Source organism: Pelobates fuscus, chromosome 4 (genome assembly GCF_036172605.1).
Source record: "Pelobates fuscus isolate aPelFus1 chromosome 4, aPelFus1.pri, whole genome shotgun sequence".
Lineage (NCBI taxonomy): Eukaryota > Metazoa > Chordata > Amphibia > Anura > Pelobatidae > Pelobates > Pelobates fuscus.
Window position 1 is genome coordinate 376,114,903 of NC_086320.1, and position 13,727 is coordinate 376,128,629.

General features: G+C 37.8%; 1 protein-coding gene across 30 annotated transcripts in view; it reads left to right on the forward strand.

Moving 5' to 3' along the window:
- Positions 1–13,727, forward strand: part of OBSCN (obscurin, cytoskeletal calmodulin and titin-interacting RhoGEF) — a 344,733-nt gene that overhangs the window by 18,016 nt on the left and 312,990 nt on the right. For all 30 annotated transcript variants that reach the window (XM_063452748.1, XM_063452749.1, XM_063452760.1 and 27 more), the window contains exons 2-6: positions 490–1,631; positions 2,844–3,113; positions 5,681–5,941; positions 10,787–11,092; positions 12,357–12,623. In XM_063452748.1, coding sequence (XP_063308818.1) covers positions 500–1,631; positions 2,844–3,113; positions 5,681–5,941; positions 10,787–11,092; positions 12,357–12,623 — 2,236 coding nt within the window. In that variant the 5' untranslated portion in view covers positions 490–499. The remainder of the gene's footprint in view (positions 1–489; positions 1,632–2,843; positions 3,114–5,680; positions 5,942–10,786; positions 11,093–12,356; positions 12,624–13,727) is intronic.

Consider the following 13,727-nt stretch of genomic DNA (forward strand, 5'->3'; position numbering starts at 1 on the left):
TGTTTTTTTTTTATGACATGTCGAAATCAACATAGGTTTATCCTGCAACTGTGTGCCTCCATCTTAGCTCCCTGTCAGTCGTTGGTTTGAGCTTTGTTCTTTGCACCTGACAGAGAGAGGACAAGAAATAAAACAATGTTCTTGTCTCTTCTACTCATTTGCATTGTGTGCCCCCGTTGTGCCTGGACTGCGGATTGTGATGTAATTTAATAAATGTTTATATATAAACCTAGAAGAAGATGGATCTGAAAAATAGGTTAATACAAGTTATAGATACTTTAACCCCTTAGGGACGCATGACATGTGTGACATGTCATGATTCCCTTTTATTCCAGAAGTTTGGTCCTTAAGGGGTTAATAGGTCATTTTCAGAGACATGAAAGTTCCTGATTCATTTTATAAATAATGCATTAATTGCCACTATGCACATGTTTCTACAGATACAACTGTATGATATGAAACCTAATTCAATCTTATCCTTCTGTTTAGAATTTCCAAAATGGATTACAGTTCATTTACCGGTGCACCGCGGTTTCTCACCAGACCGAAGGCGTTCATGATGTCTGTGGGGAAGGATGCTTCACTGAGCTGCCAAATTATTGGGAACCCCATACCCATGGTCACCTGGGAGAAGGACAAACTGCCAATAATGTCAGGAGGTCGATATAAAACGGTGGAAGATGGCAATTTATACCGACTCACCATATACGATCTAAACTTCGGAGATAGCGGTCAATATATTTGCAAGGCGAATAACAATATTGGTGAGGCATTTGCTGCTGTTACAATCAAAGTTGGCGATGGTAAGGAGAGCCCCGTCACCGAATGTGCTCCATTTTTTATCTTGAAACCAATCACCACTAGGGGGAGTCTTGGAGAAGAAGCTTCCTTTAATTGCAGAGTTCAAGGTACCCCAACTCCTTCTGTTAATTGGGAGAAAGATGGTAAACAACTTGGTACTGGCACGGATTCCAACCGTATTCGAATTGCGGCTGATGGTGAGTCCAGCTCACTAAGGATACATTGTATTCGGTTTTCAGACAGCGGAACATATATATGTAGAGCGGAAAATCCTATAGGTCAAGCAACCGCGTCTGCTTCTCTGCTGATTGAATCATTTAACAGTCATAATGCAAACAGTACGAGTGGTCTAGAGACAGGATACAGCAAAAGCTCCTCACTGTTATCTCACCTGCAGAAGCGGCGCGAAGAAATGAGAAAATCGGAGCTGTCTATCCATGGCTCTTATGAAACCAATTCTACTTTCTCGGCTATAGATCCTCATTCTGGTCTCGGACTCAGTTTGTCTAGGGACTATGAAAGGGCAGCATCTCTTACACCAAAAACCCGCGAGGGGTCCTTTGGTGTTCTCACACGTACCTGTACGGTCACTGAGGGCAAGCACGCAAAAATGAGCTGCTATGTTACAGGTGAACCCAAGCCGGAGATAGTTTGGAAAAAGGATGGGGAGGTGATTACAGAGGGACGAAGGCACGTTGTGTATGAAGATGAGCAAGAGAATTTTGTACTGAAAATTCTTTTTTGCAAGCAAATTGACAACGGCTTATATACCTGCACCGCATCCAATCTGGCAGGGCAGACCTACAGCTCTGTGCTCGTTATAGTAAAAGGTAAGTCGTATAAAAAAAATATTCCAATAATCTCTGTATGTCCATTTAGTGATGGAAAGTGGTGAAAATGTGCACAATTAAGTATGAAGGACGTTTATGTTACATAGTTACATAGCTGAAAAGAGACTTGCGTCCATCAAGTTCAGCCTTCCTTACATTTGTTTTTGCTGTTGATCCAAAAGTAAATGGCAAAATGTATCCTTCAAGTTGTATCCCAACAGAAAAGTCACACAGTCATCTTTGACAAATAGTTTTCTTCAGAGATAAGTATAGGCAGAAAGTCTAGCCCTACACTGAAGATTGACATACAAGGTGTATTGAAGGTGCATCTCATTGATTTAATACAGTGAGCCTGCTGTCTCATGCATAAAGTGATGGGAAAAAGAAAGTAGACCCTCTTTGAATTCTATTGTTTTACATGTCAGGACATAATAACAATCATCTGTTCCTTAGCAGGTCTTACAATTAGGTAAATACAACCTCAGATTAACAGCAACACATGACATAGTACACCGTGTCATGATTTATTTAACAAAAATAAAGCCACAATGGAGAAGTCGTGTGTGAAAAACAACCTTGCTGCTTCCATAGGAATTAAGAGGCTAAGTAGACATGTGCCCTTGTCCTTGATTAATTGATCATCAGCAAGTGTGACCAGTTCTAGAACAGTTTACTGGTCTTGAACATTCAGCTGTGTGTTAACTCAATGCCAATGAGGAAAGACATCAGCAGTGACCTTAGAGAAGCAATTGTTGCTGCCCATCATATCTGCATGATGTTGTCCCATGTATAATAATATAATAAGTCAAATATTATTTTTAGCCAGTAAAATATTTGTGTCCCTCATTCATGTCCACCAATTTTAAAAAGTGAGATGGGTTACTACGATACAGGAGTGTGAAAAGCTGTGACTAGAGCTCCCTCCATCATTGATTACTTCCATTTTGCCATCCAACCACAATATTTTCTCCCTTTTGCCCTTCCCCTATGCATCACCCTGACATATGTTCTTCAATGAAGTTCCCATATTGATATAATCTGTTCTCACCTAAATTATATTGTTTAATGCCTTCATTACTGATTGCAAAATTACTAATATCACTATACTCAAAATGCAAAACAATAAAGACCAACACAATCATCTGCTGCCAAATCTATAAAGTCCATTTAAATGTAAATATTAATAATTATATGCTTTGTATTTGTCTAAAGAACCTAGAGTACCATTCAAATCAAAGCTGAGAGACCTGGAAGTCCGAGAGAAGGAGACAGCCACATTCCAATGTGAGGTCCCTCTTCCCATTACGGAATCATCCTGGTATAAGGAAGAGACACAAATTGAGCAGAGCAGCAAGTACAACATCGAGGAACAAGGAACCGTTAGGAGACTTACCATCCAAAATGTCACAGCAGATGATGATGCAGTATACATCTGTGAGATGAAAGAAGGCAGTAGGACTATCGCCGAATTGTCTGTTCAAGGTACAAATAGCTGTTTTCTGTTGTACACCTATAATAATGCGTGCGTTCGGCTTCATTGGAATCATGATTCATTCCAATTTTGAGTGATTTGCAATTCATCCAAATTCCGCAACTTCGAATCATCATATTACCAAATGATAAAACAAATTAAATAGGCAATAGACGAGCCATTTAATTTGTTTTGTAATTTGGAGCCATCCATGAAAAAAAAGGGAGGGGAATGAAAGAAACTTTTTTTCTGTGCAGTAGACTGATTGGTGCATTTTTCAAGCCCTATCGGTTCATCCAAATAGTTTTTCCTGAATTGATTGAATGGTAAATTTATCAAAACTGAAATGTCATGTGGACGAAATTCAGTCTGTCAGTTTAAATTTTTTTACGTGGATGAATCGATTTGGACAAACTACATTTTTCTACCATGCTCAAGTCTAATAATAATAATAATAATAATAATACTGTCAGAATATATAACTAGGAAGTGTACATTTAGATTTTGAGTACCTTTGCCTTTGGTCTCAATCATAGGGTCCTGAAAGTTCTCATTTCACCGACCTTGAAGGACATAATGCTGAGTTGAATCTGTGGCTCTAAAATAGTGGACCTCTAACCAGCCAGTCATTAATGATATTTGCCCAGGCAAGGTCAGCTCCACATTACGATGAATTAAGTATTTGCCTGGAGTATATTCACAGTTCTGTGCCATGGACTTGCTGAGGAAATCCCAATATGTCCATGAATAACTCATAGTTCATAACAATATCAACAATATTGACTTTTAATACAAACCAACTTGTTAATTTAGATATAAAAATCTAAAACTTGAGATTATATTAATCGACCTCACGTCCTCACACCTATTCCTTCGAGCCTTGAGAAGGTTGAAAATGTGGCTTGTTTAGCTCTGGTTCTGTGTTAAGTTCTGCTCTTGCCTAATTCTACTATTTCATTTTTGGGTTCCAACATTTGGCACAGGAAACTGGTCCGTGGGTGAATGCTACTAATTTATTGCCTATTGGCAACCTTCAACATATACCCGGAATAGATATATAGAGACTAGTGTAGGCTAGCTCTCTGTGACCAATTGATTGCTATTCACATTTGGTCACTTCAGCATATGTGCAGTGGACTTGTTTTTTAAATGTATAATTTGTTCCTTCTCCTTTATGCTTCTTATTTTCCATTTTCTTCAGATTTGTATCCTGTCACCGTGATTCCTCAGGATTGCAGCGGTGAAACTGACTTTTTTCTCCTTATATTGCTATGTACTTTGTAGAAGGACTATATATCTATAATATCAAAGTCCATGCACTAAAGTGTTCAGTTCTAATAATCCCCTGGTACCATCCTTCTTGTCGGTATTAAACCATTTTCAATGTTTTAATTTTAATTGAAATCCCCAATGGCCCACTCCAAGGGGCCCACACTGTGCTCCTTTTGCTATTGAGGATGCAGCAATGTGTGGCTGTGATTGGCTGAAAGTGTGAGCTGACTGCTTTTACTGTGCCCATTGCTGGTATGAATTGGTATGGCTAGAAGGAGGTGTGTAATCTCTGCCTTAGCCACACCTCCAGTGGGAATGGGGCTGTGGGTGACCATGGACCCTCATTCATTGTTAAACCGCTTAAAAATGGTTTAACCCTGAAAAGAGGGGCAGCGCCAGGAGACTTCAGGCACTATAACCACTTCAATGAAATTAAATAGTTAGAATACTTTAGGTGTTGCTTTAAAGCAGCTTTGTGTTATGGTTTGTGTCTGTTAATGGTTATATACATTCCATCCAGTGACCCTGCATACATAGTCAGGGCAAGCAGGCGTATCACCAGCAGCTGTTACTTGATACAATGTCACTGCAAGGATAGAAGTGAAATACTTAGTGTATATTAATGGGACTACGTTATGCATGATAGAACTAAGTTTGGTATTAATGGGCTAGCAAATGTATTGCATTATTTAGAATTTCATTATATCAAAAGCCAGAGACATCAAAATATCTGTAAAAAAATAAGTATTTTTTGATTAAGCTCATATTTACTATTATGTACTAGACCAATGAGCCTAGCTTTGGCCTATGTTAATGTACCCCTACGCTGCCATTAACCCCTTAAGGACACATGACATGTGTGACATGTCATGATTCCCTTTTATTCCAGAAGTTTGGTCCTTAAGGGGTTAAAGCAGCAATGTCACTGTTTGGGGACTTTGCCTAATTTATGAAGACCCCCGATGGTGACATTGCCGCTGGGGGTCCAGTGGCTGGGGAAGGCAGGAAAAGGTGAGTTCTACTTACCTGAACCTGTCCATCGTGGGCGCTGCCATCTTAGCAACACACATTATAGATCTGTAGAGATGGGCAAACCGAGAAGGGGATATATACCTTGTGTTACGTTCAAGAGTTTCTAAAAACTGGGGAGATAGCGCAGCATTTACATGCAATACATAGGTGGCTCTTGTTATACATTTCTGTAGCAGGTTCATTTTCTGCAGAGGTTATTAATTCTGGGTTTTTTGTCTGAACCAGAGTTCCATTCGGAAACCCTATTTTGACATTTGCTTTATCCTCCTAAAAGGTAACATAATTAAGAAGCTTCCAAGAAGGACGGCAGTCCCGGTCAGTGACACGGCAATCTTCTGTGTTGAGCTGGATAATGAATGTGAGAAAGTCAGATGGACACACAATGGCGTGGAAGTAAAAACGGAAGGACGTACTTCTATCACCTCCTCCGGCAAACAACACACAATGATAATTCGTGATTGTCAGAACAGTGATTCTGGGGAGATTTCATTTATAGCAGATGAGTGTCGGACGTCTACCAAGTTCACGGTTTCCAGTAAGTCAGTATCGTATAAACCCCCTTGTTGATGTAATGTATATATATATATATATTAACATACACACCGCCAAATGGAAAGAATTACATATTAAGGTTTTATTTTTTCTTCTTAATCCATTGATCATTATTTTTCTTTATAATTATAGACTAACATAAACTCTATTCATATCTTAATGTATTTAATAAAAACAGATGGGTTGATTAAGATGCCACCTGTAAAATGGGTAAAAAAAAAATCATAATTTCAGAGGTAATAGAACAGGGGATGAATAGAACATACCCATCTCCTGAATAATATATGGTTTTACATACTTACCAAAATCACAGATCGTAAGAGATAAACACGAATAACCAGAGCGAACAGACACACTAGACAACCAACTCACAATATATATGTAAAAATATCCAAAATATATCCAAAAATTCCATTAGTTGGCATGCTTGGATATTCTCTTGCTTGGTCCTAATGTTACTAATATTGCAAAGAAGAACTATTTCATAGTGTTACTTTCACTCATAAAGGTATTAAGAGTTCCCAGCACATTGTATGACGGCACGTAACCACAGAACTTTACCATTTAAATTGTTTTTTTTAAAGTCCCTTTCTTTGTCTAACTGTTTATTTTTGTTTTATGAACAAAAATCTGCTTTAAATATGAGTTAAAAAAAAAAAGAAAGAAAAATTCTCCTCGAATGTTAGCTAGGTGTATCTATAGATAATCATGAATGTTTCTTCAAACACAAAGCACTTCAACCCACATTCAAACTAAGTGTTGATAGAGACCTAAACAGGGCACAGGGAGGGCAGTGTGACCCTGCATTCGGACGTGTGTGGGTACAGCTGGCACACCCATTGCTCACATCTATGATAATTATATTTATTTAATAGGATATAGATACAAAAAGTAACAGGTGCAGTCATGAAATAAATGATGCCAAGCACAGAATGCTGAGCAGTAATTGAGATGGTTAGAAAACGTCCTGTTTGCCAGCGGTTTTCACATGACTCGTGGTTCCTGAGAATTAGCTACATAATTGGATACATAATTGGATAAGCTATAGTGTAATTTTCCTCTTCTTCGTATGACACTGAAATATGGTCCATATCCAAGTTTTAAGGGCATGGCTTTACTGTCTCCCCAAAAAGAATGCTAATCGGGTAGAAGGCAGAGACCTCGGTAATATGAAGTCATAACTACACTCTCAAACTGTCAAAGTGGAACACAGTGAAATGCATAATTAGCAAAACGGAGAATATTCCTTGCATTTTTACATTATTTAAGTATTATTACTAGTAGTAGTAGTAGTATTGATATTATAATACTTTTAATCAAATGTTTCAATATATATTTCCTTTATATAAAAGAAAATATAGTTAACTTAAAACGTTTATTATAAAATTAATTACTTGCATATAGTGTGGGAATACTGTAAATGTATATAATATAGGGCTCAATTTAATATGTTTCTATAAGCTTTTCAAATGATTTCATATTTTGAAATATATTTTAATATTTTAATATTCTGCTCTATATCAGGTGTTATAAAACCTTGCTTACATTCATTCTGAACAGCTGCAAATATTCTCTGTACCCAATCAATTCTGATTAAAGGGAATATATACATAACTATCCCCAATGCTTACCATCTGATGCAGCCATTTTAGTTTACTTTCTACAATTAGTCCTCCCCGTTAATTTAGTTCTCCAGTTAGGTGGAAGCTAATATTTCCTTCCAGTGAGTGCAAAATATGAAGGCTAACTTTTAACGCTAATAAGGAAGATCAACATTCCCCAAACCAATAGAATAAACGATTAGGGAAGGCATAGCATGCAAATGAAGCCAAGATGGTCACTCCTAGAAGTTGTGCAATTTTATTGGTTCTTTTAAAATATGTTTTATTACTTTATTATCTCTGCAATCTAAGCTGCATGTAACCCGATATATAAATCCTATAGATACAGGAAGTATTTGTTAAATTGAATAGTCTGCCTGATATTAGTTGAAAAGTGTGAGAAGGAATTTGCACTGACAGAATCACCCAGACAGAATGTCCGAAGCTAATTTTCCTACCCGTTACTACTAGGTGATGACAGGGTGTCAGGTAACCGCCAACTGTATGTTTGAGGAGCACTAGCAGGATGAAATCGGACCAGGATAGACTATTTTTATAATTTGTACACTCAGAACATCAAAGGAGTTAACCCTTTAAAGGCCGGAGAGATCGTCAACTTACCTTTAAATCAATACAACGGTGTGAATGTTAGGGTCCCTCCCCTTTCTTTTCTGGTGTTGACGAGACCCAAAGGACCGCTCATGATGCCCACCTCCATGGGGCCTTCTAAAGGTTCCAGGGCTTGGGTTAGTTCACAGGAGTCAGTTTGTAAAAATTGGTCAGTTCAGGGCTTCCTATGAAATGCTTGCTCGCCAATGTGTAAAATGTAAATCTCACATCCGATATATAATCACAGGATAATTTCTGCCAACGAGTCGTTAACACTGTTTATGTAACTTAAATGTTACTGTTACAATACTGTAGGGATCTTATTACTTTTACTTTTATCAAATTGTTGAAAAAAGGTCTGTATACCTTAAATTAAGCATTTAAGGAAATCCTTAAATAATAATTCTACTTGATGCTTATCTATATGTAAACAGGTTCTTTATTCTGGTAAAATAGGCCCACTTGTATTAATACAATAGGTGCTTTGCCCACATGAAAGCAGTTTCTACTACCCAAAATACAATTGTCTGGTTACAGCATACCTCCTGAAATTTCCTACTTCATTAATGTGAGTGGGGTGTGGCCAGGGGCAAGGCTGCTCTGGGAAATTTTAGTTGACTAACACTAATACCGGTAATTTATGCAACTAAAGTTTAATATAAAACAAGAAAATGTATCCTATTTACACAGACTGATTTCTAAACACATATATTGTAATTTAAAGACACATTATTGGGAGTATTATTGCTGTGGAGCTCTGTTATACACTCAGACACATTACTGGGAGTATTATTGCTGTGGAGCTCTGTTATACACTCAGACACATTACTGGGAGTATTATTGCTGTGTAGCTCTGTTATACACTCAGACACATTACTGGGAGTATTATTGCTGTGGAGCTCTGTTATACACGCAGACACATTGGTTGGAGTATTATTGCTGTGGAGCTCTGTTATACACTCAGACACATTACTGGGAGTATTATTGCTGTGGAGCTCTGTTATACACTCAGACACATTTCTGGGAGTATTATTGCTGTGGGGCTCTGTTATACACTCAGACACATTATTGGGAGTATTATTGCTGTGGAGCTCTGTTATACACTCAGACACATTACTGGGAGTATTATTGCTGTGGAGCTCTGTTATACACTCAGATACATTACTGGGAGTATTATTGCTGTGGAGCTCTGTTATACACTCAGACACATTACTGGTAGTATTATTGCTGTGGAGCTCTGTTATACACTCAGACACATTACTGGGAGTATTATTGCTGTGGTGCTCTGTTATACACTCAGACACATTACTGGGAGTATTATTGCTGTGGAGCTCTGATATACACTCAGACACATTACTGGGAGTATTATTGCTGTGGGGCTCTGTTATACACTCAGACACATTACTGGGAGTATTATTGCTGTGGAGCTCTGTTATACACTTAGACACATTACTGGGAGTATTATTGCTGTGGAGCTCTGTTATACACGCAGACACATTGGTTGGAGTATTATTGCTGTGGAGCTCTGTTATACACTCAGACACATTACTGGGAGTATTATTGCTGTGGAGCTCTGTTATACACTCAGACACATTACTGGGAGTATTATTGCTGTGGTGCTCTGTTATACACTCAGACACATTACTGGGAGTATTATTGCTGTGGAGCTCTGTTATACACTCAGACACATTACTGGGAGAATTATTGCTGTGGAGCTCTGTTATACACTCAGACACATTACTGGGAGTATTATTGCTGTGGAGCTCTGTTATACACTCAGACACATTACTGGTAGTATTATTGCTGTGGAGCTCTGTTATACACTCAGACACATTACTGGGAGTATTACTGCTGCGGAGCTCTGTTATACACTCAGACACATTACTGGGAGTATTATTGCTGTGGAGCTCTGTTATACACTTAGACACATTACTGGGAGTATTATTGCTGTGGAGCTCTGTTATACACGCAGACACATTGGTTGGAGTATTATTGCTGTGGAGCTCTGTTATACACTCAGACACATTACTGGGAGTATTATTGCTGTGGAGCTCTGTTATACACTCAGACACATTACTGGGAGTATTATTGCTGTGGTGCTCTGTTATACACTCAGACACATTACTGGGAGTATTATTGCTGTGGAGCTCTGTTATACACTCAGACACATTACTGGGAGAATTATTGCTGTGGAGCTCTGTTATACACTCAGACACATTACTGAGAGTATTATTGCTGTGGAGCTCTGTTATACACTCAGACACATTACTGGGAGTATTATTGCTGTGGAGTTCTGTTATACACTCAGACACACCAACAATATGGAGCTCCTAGAAAAAAGGGACGGAGGGATTTGGACCCAAAATAGTAACTGCCTCTCCTAAATAGGGACACTTGGGAGGTATGTTATAGGGAGTTCCTTTGCTTTGCCTAAACTCCAGTTAGCAGAGAGGAATCTCCAAGCCATTTTAGTACATTTTTAATACAACAGTGATTACAGTTTGGTGACAGAAAAGTATGTGTAGATCATGACTCTTTGAATTTGTAATGAGAGCAAAGGATCGAATGCCACAACTGCCTATGCAATTTTTAAACCAATTTTTATCTAATTCTTGCAGTTTTACGAAAGCCTCCCGTAACTGCTCCTATTAACCCTGTGGTGACAAACAAAACAGAAACTTCAGTTAAATTAGCCTGGTCCCCTCCCCCAATGGACCGACCAATTGCCATTGATGGCTATATTATAGAGCGAAAGAAGCTCGGAGCCATGAGTTGGGTGAGGTGCCATGGAACACCAAATATTCCTGCCTCAGAATTCACGGTTAGCCACGTCCCAGATGAAGGAAGCTTCCAATTTAGAGTGAGTGCAGTGAATACCTATGGCCAGAGTCCTTACCTGGAGTTCCCAGGAACATTTTATCTAGGTAAGTCCTTTGATTATTTTCTTTCGATGTTTAATGGTTGTTATGTTGTCGAAGGTTCTAAGTACACAGACATGTCGCTAACAGGGGAAAAAGGTACCGTAACATCTCAGGAATATCACTAAGAGAGGTAGCCAATCATTGGCACTACTGATGTTGTGGAACTGCTTTTCCCATAAAGCTATCACAGCCATAATGCTATGAATGCATCATGGGAGATGTAGTCCACAACATCTGGAGATCCATAGGTTGCCAACCTGTACAATAGCTTCATGATAGTTCTGCGGTCAGTAAGAGAACTTTATAAACCACAAAGAGACAAGCATGAAAGATTATCATTTGGGCACATGTGGGCTGCCCAATTATTTGGGCTTTGGGGGTCAATAGATTCCCATCATGCATTTTATAATGTCTGATCTTTTTCCTGTTTTTATTGCATGTTGTACATCTGAGTGTAAGACATGTAGGTGACATCATCTCAAATTCTCTGGTAATTCAGGGTACTGAGTTCACCCTTTTCTCTCCACCAAAATTACAAAGGCCCCCTGGTTGAGTATTTTTCAACACGCACTAAAAAAAAATGTATTTAATATATTGAAAAATATTTAACTGTTTTAATATTTTGATATTTTTGAATATCTTAAAAGATTTGTATATATATATTATATATTTTGTTATTTTAATATTTAAAAATAAATAAAAAAAATTACCATTTTAAAAGTTTATCCAAAAGTTCTAAATCCTTCTAAAAGCTCGTCCAAAAATATTAAATTGGGGACTAACTTCTTTAACGGTAATGATCCTATCAAAATGGTTTAATAGACAAAACTCTAAATAAATAAATAACTGGGATTAGTAGCTTATGAACGCAAAAAGTAGTTTAGTATATGCCTCACAGTTCAGTATACAGTATGTCTAATGTGTAATGAGGCTAAGATTAATCTACATTAACTGCAGACAAAAACTAATAATGAGAGAGCGACAGGGAGAACTTCGGGGTAAGCTGTTTAATTATTTATTCTGTTGAACACGTATGCACTAAACTGATAGCTTAGTCACTTCAGTAAATTCACGTTAATGGAACCTGGAATGGTTAGTGCTATTGGAGGTACATTGTGTCTCATACCACCGTAACACACTATAGTGCTCCTTCAAAATATTGGGCAGACTAGATGGGCCGAATGGTTTTTATCTGCCGTCACATTCGATGTTTCTATGTTTCATTACATAATTCCACAATTCAGCACATTTACTTTTGTTTTTTTAGAACCCCTACCTTCAGTTAAAACTCCACTGACACCTGTGGAAATAACGGTGGGAGGAGAAGCCCTTTTCTCTATTGATCTCACCACCGTGTCTTCTGGTACCTGGCTACTAAACGGAAAAGTGATACAAAGCAATGAACAGTACACAATCAAGAGGATGAAGAAAACTCACTCTCTCATCATCAAGAATGTCACTAAGGAATACGACCTAACAGAAGTCAAATTTACTTCCACCGGAATCGAGAATTCCACCATCCTGAGAGTAAAAGGTAAGCATATACGTATTTGTCTCCATCCAGATTGTAGAGGGACATTTGTTTTTGCCAGACATCACTAATCTGATCTCTAAGCTGATTGGCAGGTGCAAAGGACAGAGCTTATAAAATCATAATATATATATCAGAAATAGCTTGACGTACAATTATTTTACTTTATATTATTCCCTTGTTTTCCCTGTTTTTTCCATCCTCATTTTGATTACTTGCAGTTCTTAAATTCGATATCACTTTATATGTTTATATGTTTTTCTTAATCATTATATATGATTGTTATTATATCATTGAATCTATTGTTTCATTTTGAAATTAAAATGGTAACATTTCCTAAATTTTCTAAAATGAAAGAATTTTAAAAGAAATAGTTTGACAACATCGATTATATCATAGTATACAAAACAGGCTAAATTAAAAATAAAAAGTAAAAATGATCAGCTGAAAGCAGAAAGCAAAAACACAAAAACAACGCTGTGGAATAAGTGGAAAAGAAATAGACTCCATTACTAGAGTCAGAAGATATCTGGTGTATCAAACAAATCCAAAATACCACTTGATTCCAGCATTAAAAAATGCACCATCTGTCTCATCTAAATGATGTCATCAGGATTACATGCAAATGTCACTCGGATTAACCCACCGCAGCTATTCCATGCTTGCAAGGAATGCATTTGTTCTGGAGCAAGTGCACTCAATACACTTTTGCATTAACAAATGTAAGACTGTATAGAGTGTGTGTAAGTAGAGGAATGTAAGATGGGCCTGCGAAGGTTGTGCACGCAGAGTATGCGATATAAAACCTTTAGTGCAGGAACAGTCTCTCAGTGCTGAGCTAGCAGGGCTCTGTGCAGCTGTTGGGAAGGTGCCTTGACGTATTGTGACATAGAGCGATTTGGCAGGCGTTAGTGTGAATGATGTAACTGTACCAAACCAGGGTTTTTTTTGAAGCAGAACTTGAAGCAATGATGTGTAAAATATGTTCTAATTAAATGATTATATGAAAATAAATCAAATCACATTTGCCCAAAGGATTAAATAAAATAAAAACATGATTCCAATAGAGTTGGTATAGCAATGTCCACATGTGCATTGAGAGAAATT